At 31.5% G+C, this 25,140-nt stretch overlaps 3 protein-coding genes across 3 annotated transcripts in view; 2 read left to right on the top strand and 1 right to left on the bottom strand.

Moving 5' to 3' along the window:
- Window positions 1-13,293, bottom strand: part of LOC145335111 (uncharacterized) — an 85,035-nt gene extending 71,742 nt beyond the window's left edge. Inside the window, exons 1-2 of the mRNA XM_080180841.1 lie at window positions 13,126-13,293; window positions 11,180-11,247 (exon numbers count right to left, since the gene is read on the bottom strand). Of these exons, the coding sequence (XP_080036967.1) occupies window positions 11,180-11,247; window positions 13,126-13,144 (87 nt within the window). The 5' untranslated portion in view covers window positions 13,145-13,293. The remainder of the gene's footprint in view (window positions 1-11,179; window positions 11,248-13,125) is intronic.
- Window positions 13,294-14,846: 1,553 nt separating this feature from the next.
- LOC145335098 (RNA exonuclease 4) lies at window positions 14,847-21,290 on the top strand. Its single transcript, XM_080180816.1, has 9 exons — window positions 14,847-15,737; window positions 16,622-16,730; window positions 16,894-17,315; window positions 17,589-17,639; window positions 17,724-17,896; window positions 18,204-18,286; window positions 18,713-18,807; window positions 19,447-19,571; window positions 20,998-21,290. The coding sequence occupies exons 1-9, from the start codon at window positions 15,626-15,628 to the stop codon at window positions 21,031-21,033; spliced, it is 1,206 nt and encodes a 401-aa protein (XP_080036942.1). The 5' UTR covers window positions 14,847-15,625; the 3' UTR covers window positions 21,034-21,290.
- mip40 (Myb-interacting protein 40) lies at window positions 21,290-25,140 on the top strand. Its single transcript, XM_080180829.1, has 6 exons — window positions 21,290-21,457; window positions 21,945-22,191; window positions 22,507-22,607; window positions 23,103-23,183; window positions 24,284-24,413; window positions 24,847-25,140. Exons 1-6 carry the CDS (start codon window positions 21,298-21,300, stop codon window positions 24,947-24,949), a joined length of 822 nt encoding a protein of 273 aa, XP_080036955.1. The 5' UTR covers window positions 21,290-21,297; the 3' UTR covers window positions 24,950-25,140.

Genomic DNA, 25,140 nt, shown 5'->3' with positions numbered 1-25,140 from the left:
CTACTCATTGAGACAAACATTTTGCCGTGTTTATATCTTATGTAGCTCAATCCTAGCCCAGATAGTGGCCAAAACTTGAATTTTTCAGCGGCACCCTTCTAGGTTTGAAAATTACTTATTTCTTCGATAACTAGCGAACGAATTGAGCTAGAATGGTGTCCTAACTTTTAAAATCTTTTTAACTATTATTTTAATTAACAGAAAGAGTGCAATTTATTTAACATCACTGAAGATCAAAATAAATTTATCATCCATTGTCTTATCCCTTTAGTACAAAGTTTTTTTTGTGCGAAGCTTAAGATCTTGACAATTGTTGGAATTTTAAGTGTCTTGTTGTGGTTTTGGGCTATTTATTTAATAAATGCAAGAAAACAGATAAAATGCTATCTAAATTCTAAATATTACAGTTGGAAAGGTTGAATTTTTTTCCTCTCTTAAAAATGATTGTTTTCTTCCCTCTAAACTTCTATTGCCAACTTGGCAACTTCTGTTAAAAGCAGGGCATGGCAACTGTGCCTTCAGCCGTTTGATTTTGGCTGCATCTGAATTAATATAATTTATTAATTAAAGCACTATAAATCAATGGATGTATTATTACTTGGATATTACACCAGAATTTCATGTTCTATAATAATCAAGTAAACTCTGGATAAACGGCCCAACCAAAAAATGTAGGGGAAAATTGCAACCTAAATTGCAACAAATTTTTCTCCTTTGATTTCATCCACGTATATTCTATATCCATTATAAATCAGGGATAAGACTATTATCCCTTCTGTTAATTGAATTAGTGGTTGAAACATTTGATCACTCAACCTAATAAACCAACAGATCAAAATTCAATAAAAGTCCCCAAAGTTATTGAGCCAACGAATAACAAACTTTGGGGACTAGTATAACAACAGCATAATGTCCCCTCAGCTCTTTCTCTGATTACAAATGCACCCTAAAACCACAGAAAACTGAAAAGACAACTTGTTTTATCATTATTTCAAAAATCATTTATTTTGCTAAACAAGTTTTGAAGCATAATTATTGCAAATTGTTAACTCTAGTTTCGGATATAAAAAGGTATTAAAGAATAATTTATATTAAAGATAAGTGGGTTATAGTAAGCAATACTTTTAATTTAATAATTGATATTGGAGTTAGATATATTCACCCACCCAACTTTATTATCTGTACATAAATGTAATAGGTGACGTATTGTGGTGTAGCTCCTTTTTATTGGTAGAATAGCTACTCTATAACTTGAGTATTCCAGTACGTCCATACGTTTATGTACAGCAAAACAGAAAACTTAAGTTCATGTAAAATAAAAGAATTGTCCTATCGGTTATAGATTTTAAACAAAATTGTTTTTGATTCTGATTACAAAAAAGCTATCATTTTGGAAGCAAAACAACTCTATGGTTATAATCTTTATCTACGACAGTATGTATGTCCATTTAGAATTATAATAGCGATTATTCTATAAGGTAAGCAACTCTATAATTTGACCAAAAATTTTACAACCAAAACATAGTTACCTTGCTCAAAACTATAATTAAAAATTTGTTAATTTTTTAAGATCTGATTTTAAGGATGTTTTAAACTTTTTATCCTTGTAAAATAAAGTTAAAGTTTATGTACATCCCCAATGTTATTTCACAAAATAACCCCTTATGTAGATTACAATTAGTGGTTGAAACGTATGGACACTTAATTTAATAAACCAAACAATCAAAATTTATCAAAATTCCCCAAAGTTGTGAAGCCAATAAATAAGAAAACGTTATCATAACACTTTGGGGACTTGTGTAATAAACAGCGCATTGTCCCCTCTCTCTCTGTAGAATTCATTATTCAGTGGCGTGAACAGGATTTTGCCAGGGAGGTGCGCTAATCATATACATATCAATATATATGACATTCAATATACAATATATCTATCTATCTATCCATCTGAATTAACAAATCAGAAATTAACATATCTATTATTGTACATTTTTGCCTTTAGTCACCTGACTAACAGTCTCAGAGAATTGGCACAAAAAAATGAGTCCTCTATCTTAATTATGGGCCGAGAAAATTGCGTTATCACCTAAACCTGACATACGGACGGACAGCCATAGTAGTTATGGAGAAGATTCAGCCAAAGTAAGATGAAGAGTAGCTGCAAAAAAATGTGTCTTATTTTGTAAATTTCCGTTAAAATTAAACATTGTCTTTAACTTTGAAATAAAAAAAAATTCACAGGGATCTAAAGGGATAAGATTATGGCTGACTAATTAATGTACATCCCCAATGTTGATACACAAAATAACCCCTTATGTAGGTGCTTGAAACGTATGGACACTCAATTTAATAAACCAACCATACAAAATTCATTCAGAGTACCTAAAGTTTTAAAGCCAACGAATAAGAAAATGTAATTATAAAACTTTGGGGAAATCCATGTTTCAATTCTTTTTATTTATGTCTTTAGTAGCATGACTGACAGGGACAAATAGAATAAATAAATGCTAATTTATGAGAGGAATCTAAACAGATGCACCAAGTGTACATTGAAAACAACAAAAAATATCACATTTCATTTTTCTGGTAATGTTTGTTGTACCTCCTCGCTGTTCTGCAATAGTCTAGCGTCCATATATTTCATTGATAACAACCTTTCTTGTTTTTTTTGTTTATATGAATAAATAATAAGGCTTACAAAATGATTGAATGTGAAGCTTAGGATACAATTAACAGCAATATTTGCTAATGGTTTGTCCCTGAAAGTTTGAACTTGATATGGCATTTATAACCTGCCTAAATTAACTACTGACGGACGGACGTACTAACTCTAATTATAGAAAAACATTTTTTTTTGCTGTTTTAAAAGAACACTTATTTTAAAGTATTTAGAACATTTGGCAATAGACATAATAGGTTTAGATCTACAATTTCAGAATTATACCAATAAGGAAAATAGTATAGGAAGTTTTCGACCAAATCATTAATTTTGAAGGTATTATTACTCAATGTAACACATATGTCAATTATAAAAATTATCTTCTTCTGCCACAAAATTCTTTTTAATATGTGTTTCTGAATAACCATCTAGAGCAATAAATCTATTGTTTTTTAGCAAACGGAAACTTGTATAATGGGTATATTAGCCATAAACTCAGAGACTTAAAGGGATAAGCTATATAAAATTCTAAAAAATCCCTAAAGTTATTACACCTACAAATAAAAAAAACGTTATTATAAAACTTTGGGGACTAGAGTAATAAACAGCCTAATGTCTCCTCCCTGTAGGATGAAGAATGAAGAAAATCCTTCCTCTGTGGAACTGTTTAAAAAATGTACTGCCTTTCAATGAAATAGGTCACTTTGACATCCCATTCGATTAAAAACTGCAGCATTTTTTATTTACTTTTTTATTCGGGAAATATTTAGGTATCAATTAAAACTTTCAACAACAAGGCAGTATCAAAAGGCTACTTCTTCTAATAAAATGAAATATACTTTTTCAGATTACAACAGGGAGGGATTAGTCAATGCCAAAAAATGTCCCATCTTATCATAAGAAAGTACCAACTGTATAAAGACAAATTAGACGATTTTTTTGGGGGGAGAATTTACATTCCATTGTCTCCTCCCTGAATCCTAGTAATTTATATACATGCAATAATAAGCAATAAGCAAAAACCCGACAAATTTTAAGTTTTCCTTATTTAAAGTAAGGAGGGCAAATTTGCAGCTACTCTATTTTTCAATATTTGTGTGGTTTTTTTGAGATTTACTTTAATGAATGTTGTCATTTTAGTTTAGTTATGGAAGGTTAAGTAATGGTAAAGCAGTTCCCTACAAGGTTGAAAATAAAGACCTGTAGGATTGGAGCTTCCCGCAGGGTCCAGAAAAGGGAGGTTAGGTTAGGGTATGTTTAATTAAGGTTAGATTTGCCCGCAGTGTTAGGAGGTTTGGATTAAGGAATGCAGGGACTTACTCCCCCCCCTCCCTCTTTCTCCGGGAGTTGGTGATGTCATGTGTGAAAGAATTTTTTTAATTGGTTAAAAAAAAAATTTAAAAAAAAATTTTTAGGGGGGTGAGGTCGCCCCCCCTCTCCCCCCTCAACCCCACTCGATACCTCCCCACCCTGGGTTTAGTGAAAGAATTTTTAAAATCCGTTCATAAATAAAGAAGTTGAATTTTCATTTGGATTTGAATGTTAAGTTTTGTGATTTTAAACCTACTAAATTTATATTTCTCTTTTTAAAAAAATTTTATTACCTCTATTATCAGACGTATAATCTATAACAATGCTTTCATGCATTCAAAGTGGAGATTTTTTTCAATATTGGCTGAATTTTCTAAGCCAATTTCTGTGAAAAATTGAGAAAAATGAAAGGAATTCTTAGTGTAGTTTTACTTAATAGACTTACTGTAATACACTATGATTTCCTGATTTTTTCAGCCACCTGGCTTTTTAAGCCGGCTTAAGGAAAACAAAGTGTTAAATATAAAAAGTTATGATTTTATGGTATTTTATCAACCCAATATCAATTTCTATCTCTTAGATTTTTTTTGATTAAATTAAGCACTGTCCCTTAATATATATTAAAACTTGATTTTTTGGGCTGTGTGTTTAAATGACCCAAGGGCAGGTCCCACCAAGATTTGTTCCTAGTCTGACCATCTGCTAGAAATTTCACTACAAATAATATAGAAATTGACCATGGGGTTTTTATTCAGGGATCTGAGAACTCTTTGATTATATGATATAACTAATCTTTATTAATCAACGGGCCAAAGTCTATAAAAAAAATTTGCTAAGTAGTCTAAATGTTGGAGTTGCAATAGCATTTCAATATTTATAAGGAAAAATCTAATGAAGAAAATGAATGACGTCATAAAATACAACTGACCAATGATAGGCCAGTATATATTTAAATTGACCAATGTTAAAATGTATACTGGCCTATAATTGGTATTGTATGGCGTCATTTTTACTAGGCACTATAAGCTGCTGCTGACAACATGCTTAAGCATAAAACGGAAAATCAATAATTAAAATATAAGGTTAACAAACAGACTAACAAAGTAAGTTATAGAAAAGTTATAATTTAATTACACACAAATATCCCTTGTCCCTGAGTCATTTTTGTGACAGAATATATTTATCTGTCACTTGCAAAGGTTTACATATAAACATATCTTCAGGGGACATGGGATTAGTTTAACATTGTTATTTCTCAGGGATAAAGGAAAGGAAAATAGATTACAAAAATTAATCTCTTCTCAAATTATTAAGTTTTAGAAATTCACAAAGACCTGAAATTGTAGATTAAAAAAAATTTATTAAGATTCATTGTCTTATCCCTATATCCCCTATATCATTTCTTCACGTCATACAAAATTAAGGCCCAGTTGTTGAATTGAAAAAAAAAACAATGATGACAACATCCATTAGCAGTAAAGCAAAGTTAAATTCTTGCTTAAACGATTTGGGGTCAATATAAATGAAAAAAATGACAACATCCATAAATACCGGCGAAGATTAGATTTAAAAGACAATTGACAATCAGACAGACAATAGAGTCATTGCTTAGATGCTCAACGGCCAACAGAATCTTTTCAGCCAAAAACAGTTGAATAAGTCTCATTTTTTTCGCAAATGAAAGTCCTTCAGAGCTTGACCGAACTGGTAAGGAGACTTTTAACACAAAATCTCGCCATTTATCTTAAATAGCAGCCAAGTAAATATAGTTTCCCCCAAGGTGTTTTACGAAGATTGGACTGAAAGAAAGGTGTACAGGCAAGGAGTGTTACAGACTAGCATCGCTACTAAGGACAGCTATGACAATTTATGCCAAATACTTCAAACGATTGACTATATAAAAGTGCTATTACTTCGTATAGAGTAGATTTGCTGATAAAAAGACAATTGTCTTCCGGTTAACGGAGCACTTTTTCAATTTATTTTCTTCTTTTTGATTAATGAAATCCAGTGTATTAATCTAATTAGGCCGCGTGATCAAACGAGAACAAAAGCTATTTTGTAATACTATTATTTTTTCTATTAGTTACTTCGCCTACAGCCTTTAATGATTCAATAATGAAAAGACAAAATACAGGATGTATTATCCTTCCTTGTTGTTGTATAAATTCTTACCACTGCACTGTTAAAAAGTTTTACCGCCAATTTTCAACTGCTAACCCTCCCCCCCCCCCTTCCTTTACAATAAATAATTCAGTTGTACATAAACTCTCAAACAATTAGGTACACTATATTTCAAAGTAAAAAGATTTGGATTTTATTTCGCTTTGAAAAATTCCTTTTTTCAAAGTACTTAATATTTTTAACTTTTTTTGTTAAACTTATATTAATTTTAACTAGCATGAAGCTTGTTGTTTTCTTAAGAATTTTTGCAAATATGGTTATTATTTTATAGAATTGAGAAGGCTTGAATAAAGCGAAATATATTTTCTACAAAGAAGTGTGTTCTTACTGTGTAGTTAGCTCTAGCCGCGCGTTTTTTTTGAGGATGTATTGTATTGCAGTTGCGTGCACATGGTTTTCCGAAAGGAGTGTATCATTTGAAGAGGTGAAAAGGGGAAAACATACCTTGCCCATTAAAGTTTTTGCAGGTTGAGAATGGTGTATTGTATATATAACAAAGCAGCTATACGTCCGTCTGTTGGTAATATCTTATATCTCGATTAAAATAGCTTAAACTAGAATATTAATTTTATTTGTAATAATCATACAAATAAATCAGAATAATTTTTAAATTCAAAAATTTTCCAGTTTCTTTTTAACTTATAGCAGCATTTTATAAAAGAAAGAAAAGAAAGTATCACATGAGCTTAATTGTTATGAAATAGAAAATATCATTTTAATTGATTGAGAATTACATAGTTTAAATTAAGCTGAATTAAAAGTCAAAGTTAATAAAAGATCACATGAATGAATTCTAAAGACTGTTAAAACAGAAGTGTAACAACAAATTATTCCAGTAGTTGTCACATAAACTAAACTGTTATATTATGAAAAAGAAAACTATGGAACTAATATGACATGTATCTGGCTGCTCCATGATTGATCAAGCGAATCATTCTATCCTACTTTATCCTACTTAATTCAATCACTTGCAGCGACACTGCTATATGTTCTCTAGAACTACTAAATATACCCATTTAATGACAATATAAAACTAGAGGTTTGGTTAGGATTTTTTTTTACAACAGACCATTTTATTTTAAAATCATAAAATCAAGGATTAGTTAGGATTGAATAAAATAATTATCATAATTGATAAGATTTAGTTAACAATCACATTTTATGCCTATGTTTAATTTGACTACCAGAAAATTGTTGAAGCTGCGATTTTGTTTGAGCTTGGGTTTAGACAGGAAAAGAAAGTTTCTCGTATTCATTCGAATCCGGTGGATAGGAACCGGTTCTCATCCATACGAAAAAACTATGTCTAGCATCGTATTATATCCAGCTTTCTACGAATATAGAAATGTACAATCATAAGATTAAAACTAGTTTTTTTAGCCCCGAGGTGACGAAGTCTATATCCGCGGAAAGCCGTTTATAATACGATGCGAGAAATAACTATTATATCATTCTTACAGAAAAAAAAATTGAAATAAATTCTGAAATTACCACATTTATAAACAAAACCTTGAGCTAACTTTTGATTTTCATGAAAATGAATCTTAAAAATTTATTTGATTTAATATTATTGAATCCCATTACCTTTCCCTGTATCATTGCACATTAGGTCAATTTTGAAAGTGATTGGTAACTTTATAAATAGAGAAAAGTGACAATAAAGCAGGGCTCGACAGCCGCGCATAAGCCTCAAATTAAAACAAAAAATTCTGAAAAGATGGATTGTCTGTTTAGGAACAGGTTTAGATATCAAGCTGAATATTAAAATTATAATATGAAAAATTAAATAGGGCTTACACGGATGAAACGCGGCTGCCGAGTCCTGCAACAAAGTAACCTTCAATCATTTGCACACCCACAAGGAATTAAGTGATTTAATTGAAGAATCAAGGTTTTTACAATCTGGATTACTTACATTACATTTCTGTTTCTTTTCATCCTTGAAATAGATTCTTATGAGTCACTAATCATGTTTAAGCATATCCTTTAGAACATTTAAAAATTTCAAAGATGTAGATTGCTTAAAATTTGTTAAGCTATACAAAAAAAATACAATTTCAATGAAATTTTGCAAAATTCTTCACCTATTTATGAATTTTATAAAATCAATTATCTAACTTTTCTTTTGTATTACTCCATAAGTTCTCTTTACTTTTTGGCTTGATATTGCTTTGCTCCATATGAACTTAAATGTTCTTGTTATCTTGAGATACGCCTCTACTCTGTGGATGCTATCATCCTTGTAAAGAGGCAATTAAATTTACATTCGTTGTGTATTATTTACATCAAAGTATAAACGAATTAAACATAAATATGGTTTCTGGTTCCTTCAACATAAATTAAATATTTGTAACAACAGGAAAGTAAGGACTACAAAGGCAGAAATGTCATTGTAATAGATGATAATTAAAGATCAGTGAAAATCAAATTTGTTGAACTTATCTAAAATACAAAGTAGAATGATGTCTGTCCGTCCGTTTGTCTGTCCGTCTGTCCCTTAAGATCTCGGTAACCACTGAATTGATCGGATTCTACGCTTCAGGGTATATACCTATTGGTCCTGTGGTGGTTTTAAGCAATTTTCTTTTTTGGGTGGGACACCCCCAACCCCTCCAAAAGTGAAAATCCCCCCTCCCCCACAAAAAAAATTAACACTTCACATTAATTATTGGCAGCAGCCCCAGAATTTTTTTTTTAATTTCTTTAAAAATTACCTCATGGGGCAAAGCCCCTAGAGGCTAGGGGCGAAGCCGCTAGTTGATGATAAAGTAATAATCAAGGATGATTATGATTCTACCATTTTCCATTCACAGGGGAAGCTAAAATGTCTAATTAAATTCAATTTAATTCAAATCTGCAGAGTGTCACCACATTGTCGCAAAAAAAATAGACAAATATAAAATAGCAATTAACTTAAAAACACAATCAATTAAAAGCAGAATTTTTTATATTCTGTAGTCATTTTTCTGTATATATAGAGTCATGAAAGATTTCTTTGTTAAGTTGACAATTCTTAACCTTAAAGCAAAATTGACAAATTTGAATCTAATGAACGGCAAAAATTGTTATCAAATTATTTATCAAAAGTGCAAGTCTCCTCTTAGTGAAAATCTTCCAACAGTATTTACTCTCATTGTCCTTTTATTGTTCATTATATAAAGGGTGAGCAAAAAAAAATGCGTAGATTTTTAAAATTTAAATTGCGCAGCTTGTGGTAATAGTAGAAAAATGTTATGCATACCGTTAGAACCGCTAAGAAGTCTATTTTTAGGAAATATAAAAACGATTCCTGTGCTACGCATAGTTTAGGAGCTACGTGTTAAAATGTCCCAACTGACTTAAAACTTGACTTGCGAGTAAATTTTGGAACATTTTACCACCTAGCTCCTAGATTATTTGTAGCACAGGAACCGTTCTCATATTTCCAAAAAATACAGCTCATAGCGGTTTTAATGGTATGCGTAACATTTTTCTACTATTAATACAAGCCGCGCAATTTGAAATTAAAAAATGTAGGTATCTCTTTTTGCAAAATATCTTCTCTAATTTTTAGTTATATTTTAAAATTTACTCGCAAGTCAAGTTTTACATCAGTTTGGACATTTTAACACGTAGCTCCTGAACTATGCGTAGCATAGGAATCGTTTTTATATTTCCTGAAAATAGACTTCTCCGCGGTTCTAACGGCATACGTGCCTTTTTTCTACCATTAACACAAGCCGCGCAATTAAAATTTTAAAAATCTACGCATTTTTTTTTGCTCACCCTTTATATTTTCAATAGGCCGAAGAGGTCTATTTTTCTTAATATACAATTTAATTCCCATAGCATTAGGTGAAAAACTGGACTTGCTTTATAGACAATCTTACCTAGCTCTTACACGACCTTTGTCTTGGAGTCTTAACTTTAATGTATAATGCAAGAAGCATATCATATTTATTATTTATTAAGCATGACATAACTAAAAAGGCAGTAAGTGATATTTTTAATATGCAGCGTTACATAAACACCAGATTGAAATGTAACCTAGACTTAACAGGTACATGGATATAACTTTGTCTAACACTTTTCCGCTAGTCAAAGATATTAATAGATTTTAAAGACTAACGGATAATCATTTAGAGGCCTACCATTTTACTTTTTTAGGTTTTTTAAAGAAAGAAATGGGAGAATCTGCCATATCTCTTTTGTGGGTTGAGGCACCCTCCTAAAATATTTAAAAACTTTCCAAGACATGAGAAAAGCAAGGATAATAATAACTCTAAGATAGATAATGAAGAATTGGAAAGATACATTTTATATCAGTTATGATAGGTATTGAGTTATGAAAAAGTTTAAGGCGAAGTCTTTGTATAGATGCCGCATCCTTGTCCCTGTAAGACTTGAAGTCTCGAGTGTGACAACATTTTACAACTTCCTTCCTCCGGCCACAACAAGACAACAAGAATGTGGGTTAACCAAAGGTCAAAATTGCGGGGGTTGGGTCAATGGAAACAAACAAGATTAATATTATCCATTTCATCGAATAAAGTTTCATTATTCAATAAAAAAAATACTGTTTCACAACTAAGACTAGAAATTCTTCTTCTAGTATATTTTAGCCAGGAAAGGAAAAGTCAATGGCAAACAGATTGTTATTTATCCAAATAAATCTATTGTTAAGCTATGAAAGTCAAAATTTGAATAAGGATTATGTTATCTTTCAATGATAACTAAGTCCAAATCAATTTTAAAGACATCGGGAATATCAACATTAAAGTTAAGTATAATTATTTCTAAAATAGATCAACCAGCTTGATAAAAAGATATACCTATTCGGAAAAGGTACGCAATTTCAAGGACGCCCAAGCTTCTAATTTTTTCGGGGGAGTGGGTAAAATGACAATTTTTTAAAGGTTTGTGGTGGATAAAATTTTGAGGGTGCCTACTGCCCATGACGTTCTTCCACCACGAATACGTTTACATTTTATATAATTTTATCTAATATTTATTATTTATAATCTTTTATGGAAATCTAAATGTTTTTACCTGTGATAAAGCAACTGAGAGGTAGAGAAGAAGTAATACTTGAATTTCGACCATTTTTTCACAAAAACCTAAAAAGTATTTTTTTAGTTTTTCGCGTTGCTAAGTATGATTAAAGCTCCACTTAATGAGTAAAATATATTTCTAAGGCGGTTTCCCTCAGTGTCTAGTTAGTAAATCACATACCCCCTTCTATATTTTGAAAGTAATTGAATAGGTTTTTCGTTTGTTTTATTTTCGTTGCTAAAAGTCAGGTTGGTTACGTTAGGTTATACTGGGTAATGGGGAGCCCCGCAGGTTTAGGGCTAAAGCACCTGCATCGGTTAGGCATAGATGAAAACTTTCTTTCTCCCTTTATTCTAATTTTTCACAAATAGGGGGGTGGGCCCGTACTCGATAGACACTTTGAAGGAAAAGAACATTTTTTAAACACTGGTTGAATACTTTACTTGTTAAATATAAAAACTAAAATATTAAAAATTCTTATTTTATAATAACTGCAATAAATTATGGTGTATTTAGCAACAAAAAAACTATGTTATTTTCTTCATATTTTTCCACTTTTATTTCAAAATTATAGTCAATTAAATAAAAAAAAGTGTAGCATTTAATTTCTTGGAAAAACATTGTTATTTTTAAAATTTAACACAACAATATAAAAAGCAGGAAAGGTATTTTTTATTTTTTCAAATATGTACTACAAATTCCATGATTTCGCTAATTTAATAATTACAATGTTGCTCTTTTTTTATTGATGTTTATAATGAAATTGCACTATCATGATATGCTGTTTTCATTTTTATGACATGGTTATTTTTTGGCCCATCATAAAAAATGTGTACCATTTTGTATTTTCGTGTGAATTTGAGGAAATAATTAAATAATATCTAACTTTTTTTTAGAAGTTTTAAACATTTACCTAAAAAACAGAATGCTTAATGTGGACATACTTACATTTCAAGACTTGTCATTCAAAATATCTTTTTTTAAAGCTAAACACTAAACGTTTAAAAATGGACATACGGACTGACTGGCAATTATATAGAGTTGCTACGCTTTCTGAATTGTACCTTACTGATATAGTAATCATCATGCCAAGTTTGAAAGGTCAATTCCTACACGTATATAGTAACGATAATAGCTATCAATTACGAAACTACCCTATAAAATATTGAAAATGTTCGATAAAAAAAAAACTACTTGAACTAATAATTTCAACAAATATCAAGCAGCCTGATCGACTGGCCAAAAAAAAAACAAGTTATATCTTAGCAAAGCCTATGTCATTACTTATTACATTCACTCTCATAAAAATTCGATGCTCTAGAAAGTAATTGATGGACTAAGTATGATATAGAAACTCGTCTTCACAATATAAGTCTAAACAAAATTGTACAGAAATTTGTTGCAAAATTCAGATGAATAGGTTAGTTATGATGTAAGTACAGAATGTTGTTGTCAAAAAAGTTGAAAGATCACTATGTTTTAAATGGACGTACGGACTTTCTGGTAACGATTATAGAGTTGCTAGGCTTCCTAAATCCTACCTGTTATATGAATCATCATACAAACATTTGAATCCTCGGGACAATTCTAACATGTTTAAATTAACAAAAAGATATATCCGATTAGGACGGACGTACGGACGGACCGACCATAATTATGGAAAAGCTTCTCTTTTTAAAGCCAGCCGTCTGTCACAGCAATGTACATTGTATATCGTATATATGTATATCTTTCTTTACGTGTGTATAACTCCTGTAACAGTTAGGTATAATTTATAAAGCGTAGCAACTCTATATCCATTACCAAAAAGACCTATGTCCATTTAAATCATAATATGAACTAAATTTGGTACATGGATTCCTAGGGCTATTAGATATACTGTTATAAGGAATGAGGCTTTATAATCAAGCCATGAAGATCTTTTTCTTTAGAATATGTCTCACCTTTTTTATTTCCAGCCATCTTTAAATTTTAATATTTTCACAAATAACAAATAGTCAAAAACAACAATGTTCAACACAGTTTAACTTTTCCAATTTTTATCATAAATTATTTTACACATTTTTTTACGTTGATCTGTGATGCATTCGAATCATTAAAATAAACTGAACGAACTAAGCGTTCCTCCTCCGACGTGCGTCGCTCAATCAACTTTACGCCCGTGTGTCCGTGCGTTTCTGGTAGATGGAGTTGCGTGAATCATGTGTGTGTGTGTGTGTGTGTGTGTGTGTGTGTGCACGCACCCTATTTCTAAACACACACGCACAATTAACGTGTGTTTTTGCGCATAAAAGAAAAGATGCAAAACGGCGCATGATTTCTTCATTTGATTGATTGCTTTGATATTTCCAGATCTAAAGTTAATATCATGCCATAGGCCTACATGACAGAACACAAGCCCATGAAATTTTAAAAAAGAAAAATACAGGAGCATCTTGCTTTCGTGTAAATTACCCCCTAGAGTGTTAAAAATCCCTTATTCTTTCAGCTAGGTTATCAGGCAATAAAAGTAACTAATTGATGGAACTATACTAGTGGCTTCGTCCCAAGAGTTGATGTGATGTGATAAGTAGATATCATTTTTGAAGCTTTTAAGATATATTTAACAATTCCTTTAATTGAAGTTACTTTGGCCCAATCGATTCAGCTGTTACCGAGATCTTAATGATACGGACAGACAGGCGAATAGACTAACAGACAAAGAAACAGGCGGGAGGAAAGACAGACAGTCGGAGGGACAGACAGACAGGCGAAAGGGAAGACATACAGACAGTCGGACAGACTTACATTGTTCTACTTTGAATTATAAGTAAATTTTACATACAGAAAATGAGATTATAAAAAGTTATGGGGGACGAAACTAACCGAAACGATATGGTTTACCTTCATAGTGGACTAGAGATAGTTTATAACTCCCATTCCTTACAGTTTTTAAAAGCGAAGCTTTTTTATAATTAGGGTCGGTCCGTCCGTACGTCACAGACAGTTAGCTCTTTTCGTTAATTTAAATAGGTTAGAATTGTCCTATCGATTCCAGATTTTGCATGATGATTCCTGTGGTACAATTTTTTATAATCTAATTATCCGATTGATCTGATTTTTGGTATACGGATTCCTGGGACAATATTACAAGCGAAACAACTCTATAATCAAGTCCTAAAAATGTAAGTATGTCCTTAAACAGTATCCTGCATCAAACAATTTTTCAACAAATTTACTTAAAATTTTGCTTCGACTCTTATATACGTTTATATTCTGATTATTCAGTTATGGCATTCTACAAGTGTTAATGCCCGTTTGTCCTACAGTTTTAGAGCTTCGCTTTTATGGATGTTGTCATCCTTGTTTTTATGAACTTCACTCACGTAATAGATTAAAGTAACAGGTTGTCTTTCTGTGAAGCTTTTATGGGTCCCGCGAAGAAGGGTTTTAATAACTATTTTGGGGTAGAAAACCCCCCAGAATAGATTAAAAAAAAAACAAAAAAAAGTCTTTTAAAACTAAAATTAAAACTCCCTCTAGAGGCTCATATTCAGAAAAAGCTAATGGTAGTTACCAAAACTAATTATCTTATCAAGAGTTAATTTTCGAAGACGACTTTTAATTTATACCAAAATGTTGCGGCATCCTACAACATAAACATTGCGCCACCTGAGTTTTGAAAATTCTGGAACAGATGCTGAGCGAAATACAACGAAAAACTATAATTTTTGGCCTGTAAAAAGTTTATTTTCTTTTGTTTTTTTTTTAACATAAACACCCAAAATTATTAGATTTTCCCATGATAAAAATATAATAAAGTGTTTTATTTAGTGGTTAAAATTATTTAACTGGGACCAAATCAAATATTTTTATTAAAATGCGATTTAATTTGCAGCAATTTGTTAAAGAAGACGATTTATGAATAAAAAAGATTTAAAATCAAGAGAACTAGGGGGATAATTACACTCAAATCTATCTTTTACCGTTTAGTAATAATAACTTTCTACTTTTTAAGGCACATGTTCGGAAAGAAATAGAATTTTTTTTTAATATATCAATTATTTGAAGAAAAAAAAATCTTGCTCTTGTGATATATATATATTATATATATGCAACTTAAACGTATGTCTAGGTGTCTGTTCATCACAAAATCAACATAAAGACTATTTCAACTATTTTTTTAGTGCATGGAGCCTAATACCTATGTGTTAATATTTTTTCTATCTAGGTAATACTATATACCTAGTAATTTTTACATGGTGTGGACCTAAAGATATCTCAATTGTGAATTTCATATTTATAAGATTCTTTCAGTGTTAATATATATATTTCAATTCCAATAATCTTTTAAAAAATAATAATTTATAAATGGATTAGTTCTGCATATATATACCCTAACTGGTTAGATGCGCTTCGATCATTTATCTTGCTTAATATTTTATATATAATTTTCAGATAAAAATGAGTGAAATAAAAACTGAGAATGTTGCCGCCCAACCCGACATGAAAAAGAAAAGGAAAAGGAACAGGGGCAAGAAGAAGCCTAGTACCAAGTCTCTTATTAATATTCCAGGTTGGATTCAGTTTTATTTTAATGCAAAAATAATACACCTACCTAACGAATGTGAAGATTACTTGCAGGGATGCGGAGCTGTTTGATTTTGTTGCGGCTCCGCGAAGCCGCCTGTAAATAATGGCTCCGTATTTAGCTCCGGCTCCGACCTAAAATCAAGAAACATTTTTTTTTTGCCAAGTCTATTTTTGACATTGGTGGTCTCTCTAGAGTCTACAGGTAAAAATGAAAAAAAAAAAAATTTTTTTAAGAGTTAGATGTCAGCTTACGAGACAAAATATGTATGTTTTTCTTCAAATATGTGAATAACAATCAAAAAGAAGCAGATTTTGTTTTATAAGTTAACCTCTAACTCTTCAACAAAAAAATCTTATTTTTAATTTTTACCTGTACAGAGACCACCTGGAGGCCTGGAGCTACGGAACCTGGAGGCCTATCCAAAAAATCTTATATCTGGGAGAAATTCATCATATAAGAATGATTTTACCCCTAATAAACTATCCTCTCAGTCCAAAGATTAAGCCTATACACCAGGTTTACGCAAATGTGTCAGAACTCCCCCCTCCCCCTTAATAAAAATCTATTTTAGCTAACCCGGAGCCGAGCCGTTTTTTTTTAACGAAAATAACGACCCCAGCTCCGGCTCCAGCAAAATATAGCGGCTCCGCAACCATGATTACTTGCAATGTTTAGGTGTACTATTAATTTTACCATACAAAATTAAGTGCATTAATTGCATATTCCTATGATTTGTGATAAGTATAACGTCACATTCTTTCAAAAATATTATTTACGGTATATTATTTAATGTTTTAGGCTTTGTCTTAGCCTGGATTTTCATTCTACTAGAATAAAACACTTATTGTGTTATGATTTAATTTAAGGTCTACCGGCCCCAGTAAGAGTTGTATCTCAGCCACCTACAGCTAAGAAAAAAGAACTTATCTCTTCCAATTGGAAAAATCTGAAGCAAGTGATTGCCCCGCCAAAAAGGTATAATTCAGGGATAGGTCACTCAAAGACAAACTATTCTACCCCTTGCATTTATAATATTCTTGACTTTTTACGAATATGCTTGTAAAATAATTGCAATTAATCAAAACAAAATACATCGTGTAATTCTGCAAATTAATAGGTAATATAATATATATTTCAGAATAGAAATATCGGATAGCAACAGGACTGAAATTTCGCCATTTAAGCGTCTTAAGCTATCGGAAGATAGTAAAGTCGTTAGGAAAACCAAGACTGAAGAAATGAAGAAGCCCAAGGTAGTGGATACTAAAAAGCCTAAGGTAGGGGATACTAAAAAGCCCAAAGTAGCGGATATTAAAAAGCCCAAGGTTGAAGATGCTACAAAAGTGAAGATAGAAGAAACTAAAACTGTAAAAGATGTAGAGATAGAAGAACCGGAAATTTGGTTTGATGACGTTGATCCCAGTCTTATCGAAGAGGCGAATAAGCCCACAAAACCTGTAAAAGAAAAAAAGATCAAGATCACCACAGAAACAGATAAATCCCAGCAGTCTGAAAAATCTGAAAATTCTGATAATGGTCTTTATAGGAAAGGATTTACAGGTAAATTTTAGATTTTATTTACTGCACAACTCTGTTTGTTGATCTGTTGAATATGCTGTGAGCTTGTAATAGCCGTGTTCAAGTTTAAATTATTTAAAATGATGTAACGACAAAAAATGAAAGATATCTTAATTTTAATAAATGTCAATAAAATTTTAATTTTTTAAACACTTAATTTAGCATAATAGAATTTTATTTTTATTTTAAATATAGAAGGTTCCCTGTTTCAGTGTTCAATTCTAGAATAATTGAAAAAAAATTTCATTTTATTAGGAGTAACGAGGATTATTGGTATGGATTGTGAAATGGTTGGTGTTGGAAAAGGTCAGCTTGGTTTACTTTTAATTTTTAAATATGTAGATTTTCTATGATAGCATTTTATATAATGTTTATATGTACTTGACTCAGGTGGAGTTGACAGTGTTGTGGCACGAGTCAGCTTGGTGAACCTTTATGGGCATGTACTTTACGACTCCTACGTGTCCCCCGCTGAACAAGTTACTGACTACAGGACCGATGTCAGCGGTATCAGGCCTTACCATCTTGAGAATGCTCCCTCTTATGATGAAGTACGACAAAAGGTAAGGTTTGCATTTTTTTGAAGTCTAAACAAATATTTGAATTAAATTTGGAGTAAAAAATACACCTTTATTGGTAGGTACAATACTTTCATTCTTAAAATATTTAAAGCTTTAAGGTAGAAGGAGGATTTAAAACATTTTAAGGGGGGGGTGGTGTTCTCTGCTCTCTAGGCACCATCTCTTAAAACATATCCTTTTCCAATTCTGAACTGAACTGAAAATTCTGGAACGAGATCTTAATGGACATGCACAGTGTTTACAGTGTTATACCTACCTATAGTAACTAATATATATTTTTTTAATTTAGGTTATGGAAATCATAAACGATAAGATATTGGTTGGACACGCATTACATAATGATCTCAAAGTCATGGCTTTACTTCATCCCCGGTAATATTTAAAGATTATTTTAGTACCTAGCGAAGATACTTAAAATTTTTTGTTGTCCGCTTGTCTATCTCGGGGCAAACGTGCTACTTTCAAGTGCTCTTAAGATAGCTGAAATATTAGTAAAATATCCACTGGCTAAAAACAACTTATTTTAAAACTAATTTTGTCCTTTTGTTAATCAGGGAAAGGGACGTTAATTACCAGTATGTATCTTTATAGCCCAGAGCGGTCCCTCCGACCGATAAATTTCCGGAAAGGTCGTGCCCGACTCTTAAATGCTAAATTACTTAAAGATAATACGTGCGTGATGTAAGAGAACCTATTTCAGTCAAAATTATTGATTAACTGCAAAAAATGGTTTATTGGCTTATAAGCAGATATTTAAATATAATTATGTAATAAGCATAAATAAAATCGATATTTTAGGCATATGATTCGAGATACTTCAAAGTATGAGCCTTTCAAACTACAGATGGGAGGTGGCACACCTTCATTAAAAAAGCTCATTCTACATTACGCTGGTGAGTTAATTCGTAAAAAAAACTTGCATTACATTTGAATAAGGTCATGTAAATAAGTGGTATTTTTTTCTGAATGATAATGATTTAACAAACGCGGGGTTTTTTAATGCAACCATCTCGTAATCAATTTATAAATGGCACTTAGAAATCGAATTTTTATCTGAAATTTTTCATGAGTAATCCAAGGTTGGTCTATTTTCCCATCGAACAAAAAGTTGGAAAAGTAACGGCTGGAGGCTCAGCCGTTTTTTGCATGTTTTCATGGCAAATTCATCATTAATTACGTAGGAATAAACTTTTTAAAACATATTTTTGGTTTAATTCATGTTAGATGATAGCAATAACCATTTTTAAAATTTCTAGTACCAACAGCTACCGGTTAGAACCGTTTGATAAGGTTTTTGAGCGACAAAAAGGATTATGTATAGATAGGTTTCGTGACCAATTTGCTCTTAAGATAGCCAAAAAATGGCAAAACGGCTGAGTCGCCAGCCGTTAGCCGTTACTTTTCCAACTTTTTGTTCGATTTAGGGAAAATAGACCCACCAAGGATTACTCATGCAAAATTTCAGATCGAAATTCGATAAAACCCCCACCCCCTTAGCGCAATGCGAATTATCATTTTTTTGGTGTGTGTAGGAATTGAACTTCAAGATGGAGAGCATTGTTCTGTGCAAGACGCCCGAGCTGCTGTCAAACTCTACACCTTGCATAAAAATGAGTGGGAAGTTTACAGACGAAAACATTACCAACCAAAAAACCCCGTAAGATTTTAGAAATTAATTTTAGAATCCGAATCATGAATCCGTATTTTAATAGCGGATTTGGATTCTTAATTGGTAGGCTAAAATTAGCGTCTTTAGTTTTTTCTTTCAACTCCCCCTTTTTGAAGGCAAAGATTATCATCATTATATATAAAATCTTTTAAAATCTGGTTCGATTCTCGGAAGTGAATTATAGAGAACACCAAGAACATTTATTATTAGGACATATGTAGCACTTAATTTATTTAATTTTTTTTAAAAAGTCTTTTGAAATGTTGCTAGAATCCGGAATCCGAATCCGCCATTATTTTGGACGGATTCCTGTAAGAATCCAAATCCGGTCCAAAAATTTGACGGATTGCCATCCCTAATAGAAACTTCCATAAATTAACAGCTGAAAGAAGGGGGGGGGGGCGGATGTGCCACTTTTTGAAACCAACAGTAAAACTGCATGATCTCAACCCATAAAAGAGTTACAGCTCTAAAATTCAGCACAGCAGTTGCTTATGTGAAGAAGAATATGGAACTGTGAAGAAACGGCGGCGGGGCCGCCGCTCTCGCCGAAAACCGCTGTTTCCCGCTGAAATTTTTTTTGCCTTTCTCGCCAGAATAGACAATTTTCAATCATCTGAGATAAACTTTATTTTTCTCATAAAAATTTCCCTTATATTTTCACTTGACACTTGTAAGATTTTACACTTGCATTTTTTTTTAATATTGACATGTTTGAAATATTAAGTGTCACGTGAAAATATAAGGAAAATTTTTATGAGAAAAAAAAGTTTATCTCAGATTATTTAGAATTGTCTAATTTGGCGAAAAAAAGGCAAAAAAAAATTCGGCGGTTTTCGGCGGGAGCGGTGGTTCGGCCGCCGTTTCTTTACAGTTCTATATTGTTCTCCACATAAGCAACTGCTGTGCTGAATTTTACAGCTGTAACTATTTTATGGGTTGAGATAATGCAGTTTTACTTTTGGTTTAAAAAAGTGGCACATCCCCCCCCCCCTCCCCTTTATATAATAGACAAACCAAAAATATCGTTATTATGTCTCTAGTAAAGTTGCTTAACCCACATCTTTTTTTGATATGGCTGTGCTTACTGTTTGAAACGTTATGCGTTTCCTGCACATTATTCCTTATTATCAAAGAAATGAATATCTAAAGAATCGGAACAAAGATTTTGTTTCGAATTTATTTGAGTTACCTACTTGACCAAATGTCATATTTACCTAGATTTATTTTAGGTATACAATAGTAGTAGGAATTTAAAATTTTTATTATATACCTATACAATTAACGAATGTGTTGTAACCTTTTTGGTAATTCCTAAATTTTGTTAGGTACCTACATAATTTTCCTTTTGTATTTATATTTGAAAACACAAATTATTATTTTTTTTTTAAACACAAATTATTTTTTTTTATAGAAACCTAAACATCTCAAGAAGAAGGTGGAGCTTTAAATTCCGAAGACTTCTAACACAGAAACAAACTCATTTAAATAAGCATTATGCATTTTTAAATGGATCACAATTGTTAGCTTTTATTAGACATGAAAAAATAAATATTTTTTTACATATTGTTTGTATGAAAAAAATGCTTTGTAACATAAAATTACAATGAATTGAAAATCTAAGTCTTTGTATGCATAATGTTTTTCTTCGCATATGAAACAGAAATTTGAACCTACCAACATTATTTTTTTATTATTTTTTTCAGATTGAAAAATGTCGCAAAACACAAGGTCTAGTCCAGCTGGGTCACCAATGAAAAGACCTCGGTTGACCTCTCCTGTAAAACTACGGGGAGGTGGTAATGTTGGGGTAGCTAGTTCGGATTTTTTGAGTCCGCATAAAACTGGAAGTTCTGCCAGGGATCTTTTGTCGGGTAGCCTTTATTTTTTTGTTTAAAATATCAGTTAAAACATCGCGTTTAAGAAATCTCCAATTATGTCGTTTATTTGTTTACGAGATCCTAACGAACATACAAACAAACAAGACCTGATCCTATGATAACAAGTGTTAATGTGTTTTTTTTTGTCTAAAGCTAGATCATGATATCTCAGTAAATACTAATCTCAAAAAGTATTACTTTTCAGGAAAGCCTAATAAATGTATTTAATGGTTTTAGGCTATTTTCCTAACCTCCTCCACCCTCCCCCAGAAACTAGTGGCGCTGCAACTTGTATTTGTAATAGCAATTCAAAAATCGTGCCTTAAAAAAGTTTCAGACGGATATTGATATTTTGAATTATATCGTTCATTGAGATTAACTGACAAACAAACAAAGGCTTACTGCTTTTAATAATAAGATTGTAAAAATCTAAGGTAGCTAAAATGCTTTAACGCTGTATATTAATAATATTATTAACTAGGCGCTCTAAATGATGCACTGAAATCCCAAGAGAAAGTGACTGAAGATTCTACCAAGGAAAATGGTTCAGATTTTGGCAGCATTTTGGGATCACCAGTCAAAAGTCCAACTAAGGGGATCCGTCGCAAGAGACGAAAGGGCGACCAGTTGAACTCTGATTATCATCACACTTTTGTTATGAAGCTCTTTGATAAATCTGTTGATCTTGCTCAGTTTCCTGCATCTACCTCACTTTATCCAGTTTGTAGGTACGATATTATTATTTTTAGTAAAAACAGCAACTCTATTAGTTAAGTATGACCGTCATAGGGTCAGTTAACAATAATTAAACAGTAAACACTCACTTGCATTAGAAAATATATGATTTTATATAATAATTCCTAATCCATGTGTTCAAAAAGCTTTACTGCCACTTTACTGCTAGTCATTTATAATTGCATTTTTTGAATGTATCATAAAATTTGATGAATAAACCAATTGAAATAAACCCAGTTCTATTTTTTGTACTTAAAATAGTACAGAAGTACCTAGGTATGTTTTTTTTTTATTTTTGATTGTTACAGAGCCTGGATGAGAAATGAGCCGCACAATACAGACCAAGCTCCCAGAGAGAGGAGTGTAACACCCCCACCACCTCCCCCATCCCAACCACCCTCGACACAGGAATATTATTTAATTTTCCAGCTATTATATTTGTATGTTATTTTATGTACGTTCTTAAACAAACGTCATAGTAAGTTAGGTAAAATTGATTGACATTGTTTTTTTTTTATTAGGTAGGTAATTTGAATATTTATAATAAATGAGCTATTTTACAAAAAGGTAGAATTGCTTAAAACCATAGCTACCAATTATTTCATTTGATTTCACTTTTACCGAAGATACTCTTTATTTCCAAATATGTAACAGTATGTCAGAAAAGTTTTTGTGGAAACTTGGCATTTTAATGTTCTTATAAAGAATTTTTGTTAAGATTCCATTTGACAATAGGGAAATTCTTCTCTTTTTTTAAATCATACCTATTCTCTGTTTGTTATGGTTATATTAGTGTTTTTTTAAGTATAAAATAGTAAGTTAGTAACTACTAACTATTAATTCTTTAGCAGGTGCTTGACACTGAAAATGTTGTTATAGAATTGAATTAATATTAAAAATCAGGGTAATTCTGATGATGCATCTGAGCAAGATGAGGAGGAGAAGCCACTAGTTTACTCATTGCCTTCACCTGTACAATTTGAAGGTAAGAGTATTGAAATATTTTGCTATTAAACAAGGTTCAAATAAATGGCGTATCAATTTAAGACTTATCTGAGTATGTTAATGAAATTATTATTAGTGATGGCAATCCGTCAAATTTTTGGGCTGGATTCCGGATTCTTAAAAGAATCCGTCAAAAAAAGGGCGGATTCCTTGCGGATTCCGGATTCTTATTTTTGGCGGATTCCGGATTCTAGCAGTATGTTGAAAGGATTTTGAAAAAAAATAAAAAATTAAGTGCTACATAGGTATGTCCTAAAAATTAATATTCTTGGTGTTCTCTATAATTCACTTTTGATAATCGAACCAGATTTTAAAAGATTTTATATGTAATGATGATAATCTTTGCCTTCAAAAAGAGGCAATTAAAAGAAAAAACTTAAGGCGCTAATTTTAGCCTACCAATTATGAATCCGGAATCTGCTATTAAAAATCGGATTCCGTATTTGGATTCCAAAATTGGCCCAAAAATTGGACGGATTCCGGATCCAGATTCCGGATTGCCAACCCTAATTATTATAACCTGTCATAGACACATAATGCATGAAATATAAATATTAACATTTACATTGGATTCTCCTAGTTTCATTCAACTTAATTACTTTAAAGAAAAACTAAGAAAATTGTATTTTTATACTTATGTATTCGTTCCTAAAAGAGGAAAAGGCGAATATTTTTCACCTTTTTCATAAAGGGAGGAGTAGGTTTGCGCCAAAAATAAAGGTTGTTAGTTTTAAGTTAAAAACAGTAGTAGAACGAATTTATGTTAACTTTTAAAAACAATTTTTTGTCTATTGTTCTTTTCAATAAGAAATACTCAGATTTAGTGAATATTATCGTTCTACACTATTTTTAAGCCATAAAACACACACCTTTACGGATTGTACCAGAAACCTACCCCTCTCTTTGTAATTGGTATGACCTTGACCATAAGAACTTTTTAAACAGTGTATATTAAAAAGTTTTTCCTTCTGTGTGTCTGTTTATCATACTTTGTGAATAATATTTTCTTTACATTCTTTAAATTATTTGACATTAAACTTTAATGGGTAGATTTGAATTGAAAACTAATCCTTGATGTAGGTGAGAAATGTCCAAGAATACCAGAAGTATCATCCCTCCCTCTGGAAGGAGTAGACTTGGAAAATGAAAATGGTCCAGGAGGAGCTCCCAAAACTGCACCTGCCATCCTACTTAGTAACCATATGGTCAGGTATAGTGTTTTCCTCTTATAATGCATAGACATAAATGACTCCGTGACGTCATAACGAAATGTGTTGAATTCTTCTTATTGTAGCTGCTTAATTCTTAGTAAAGAAATGGATTGTAGGATAATATAATATGATTGTTCAATTATTCTCTGAATTTCTTGCTTCTTTGTTTACTAGTTAGGTGTACAGTTAAAAACACATCTATCGTTGCACAGTAAAAAATACATCCAAAATCATTCAATCAAAAGTCTTGTTTGTATTTTTGAAAACGGATAATGTTGTTTTGCATCGAAACTAAAAAATATAAGCACTGTAAAAGTTGATATTTTGAGCATTACCTAATCTTGTAAAACTCTAAATTACAAAAATAAGGTTTTGATATCATCTGGTTGATTTGACGAAAATAAAATGGATTTTTAATGTCTTTATTTTCAGATGGTCTGAAGTAAGAAAAAATTGGAAGCAGGCGGCACTGAAAAATGAGAAAAGATATGAAAAGAGCCTGACCATCTTACAACAAATGTTTGATGATAATTAAGTTATTATATTAAGTGTTACCTAATAAAATCAGTGTAATTTTCATAGTTGAGCACAATAAAAAGCCTGTAACATTTTTGAAATTAAAAGAACAAAATTACTACCTAATAAAAATTTTAATTTTAACTAGCAATTAAAACTATTTTTTGGACGCATGGGCATTATCAGTATTAATTGTTATGTATTACTAGT

This window comes from Acartia tonsa, chromosome 2 (assembly GCF_053477335.1).
Source record: "Acartia tonsa isolate MP-2025a chromosome 2, ASM5347733v1, whole genome shotgun sequence".
Taxonomy (NCBI): Eukaryota; Metazoa; Arthropoda; class Copepoda; order Calanoida; family Acartiidae; genus Acartia; species Acartia tonsa.
The sequence above is the reverse complement of the archived record's forward strand: the minus strand, read 5'-3'. Positions and strand labels throughout refer to the sequence as shown.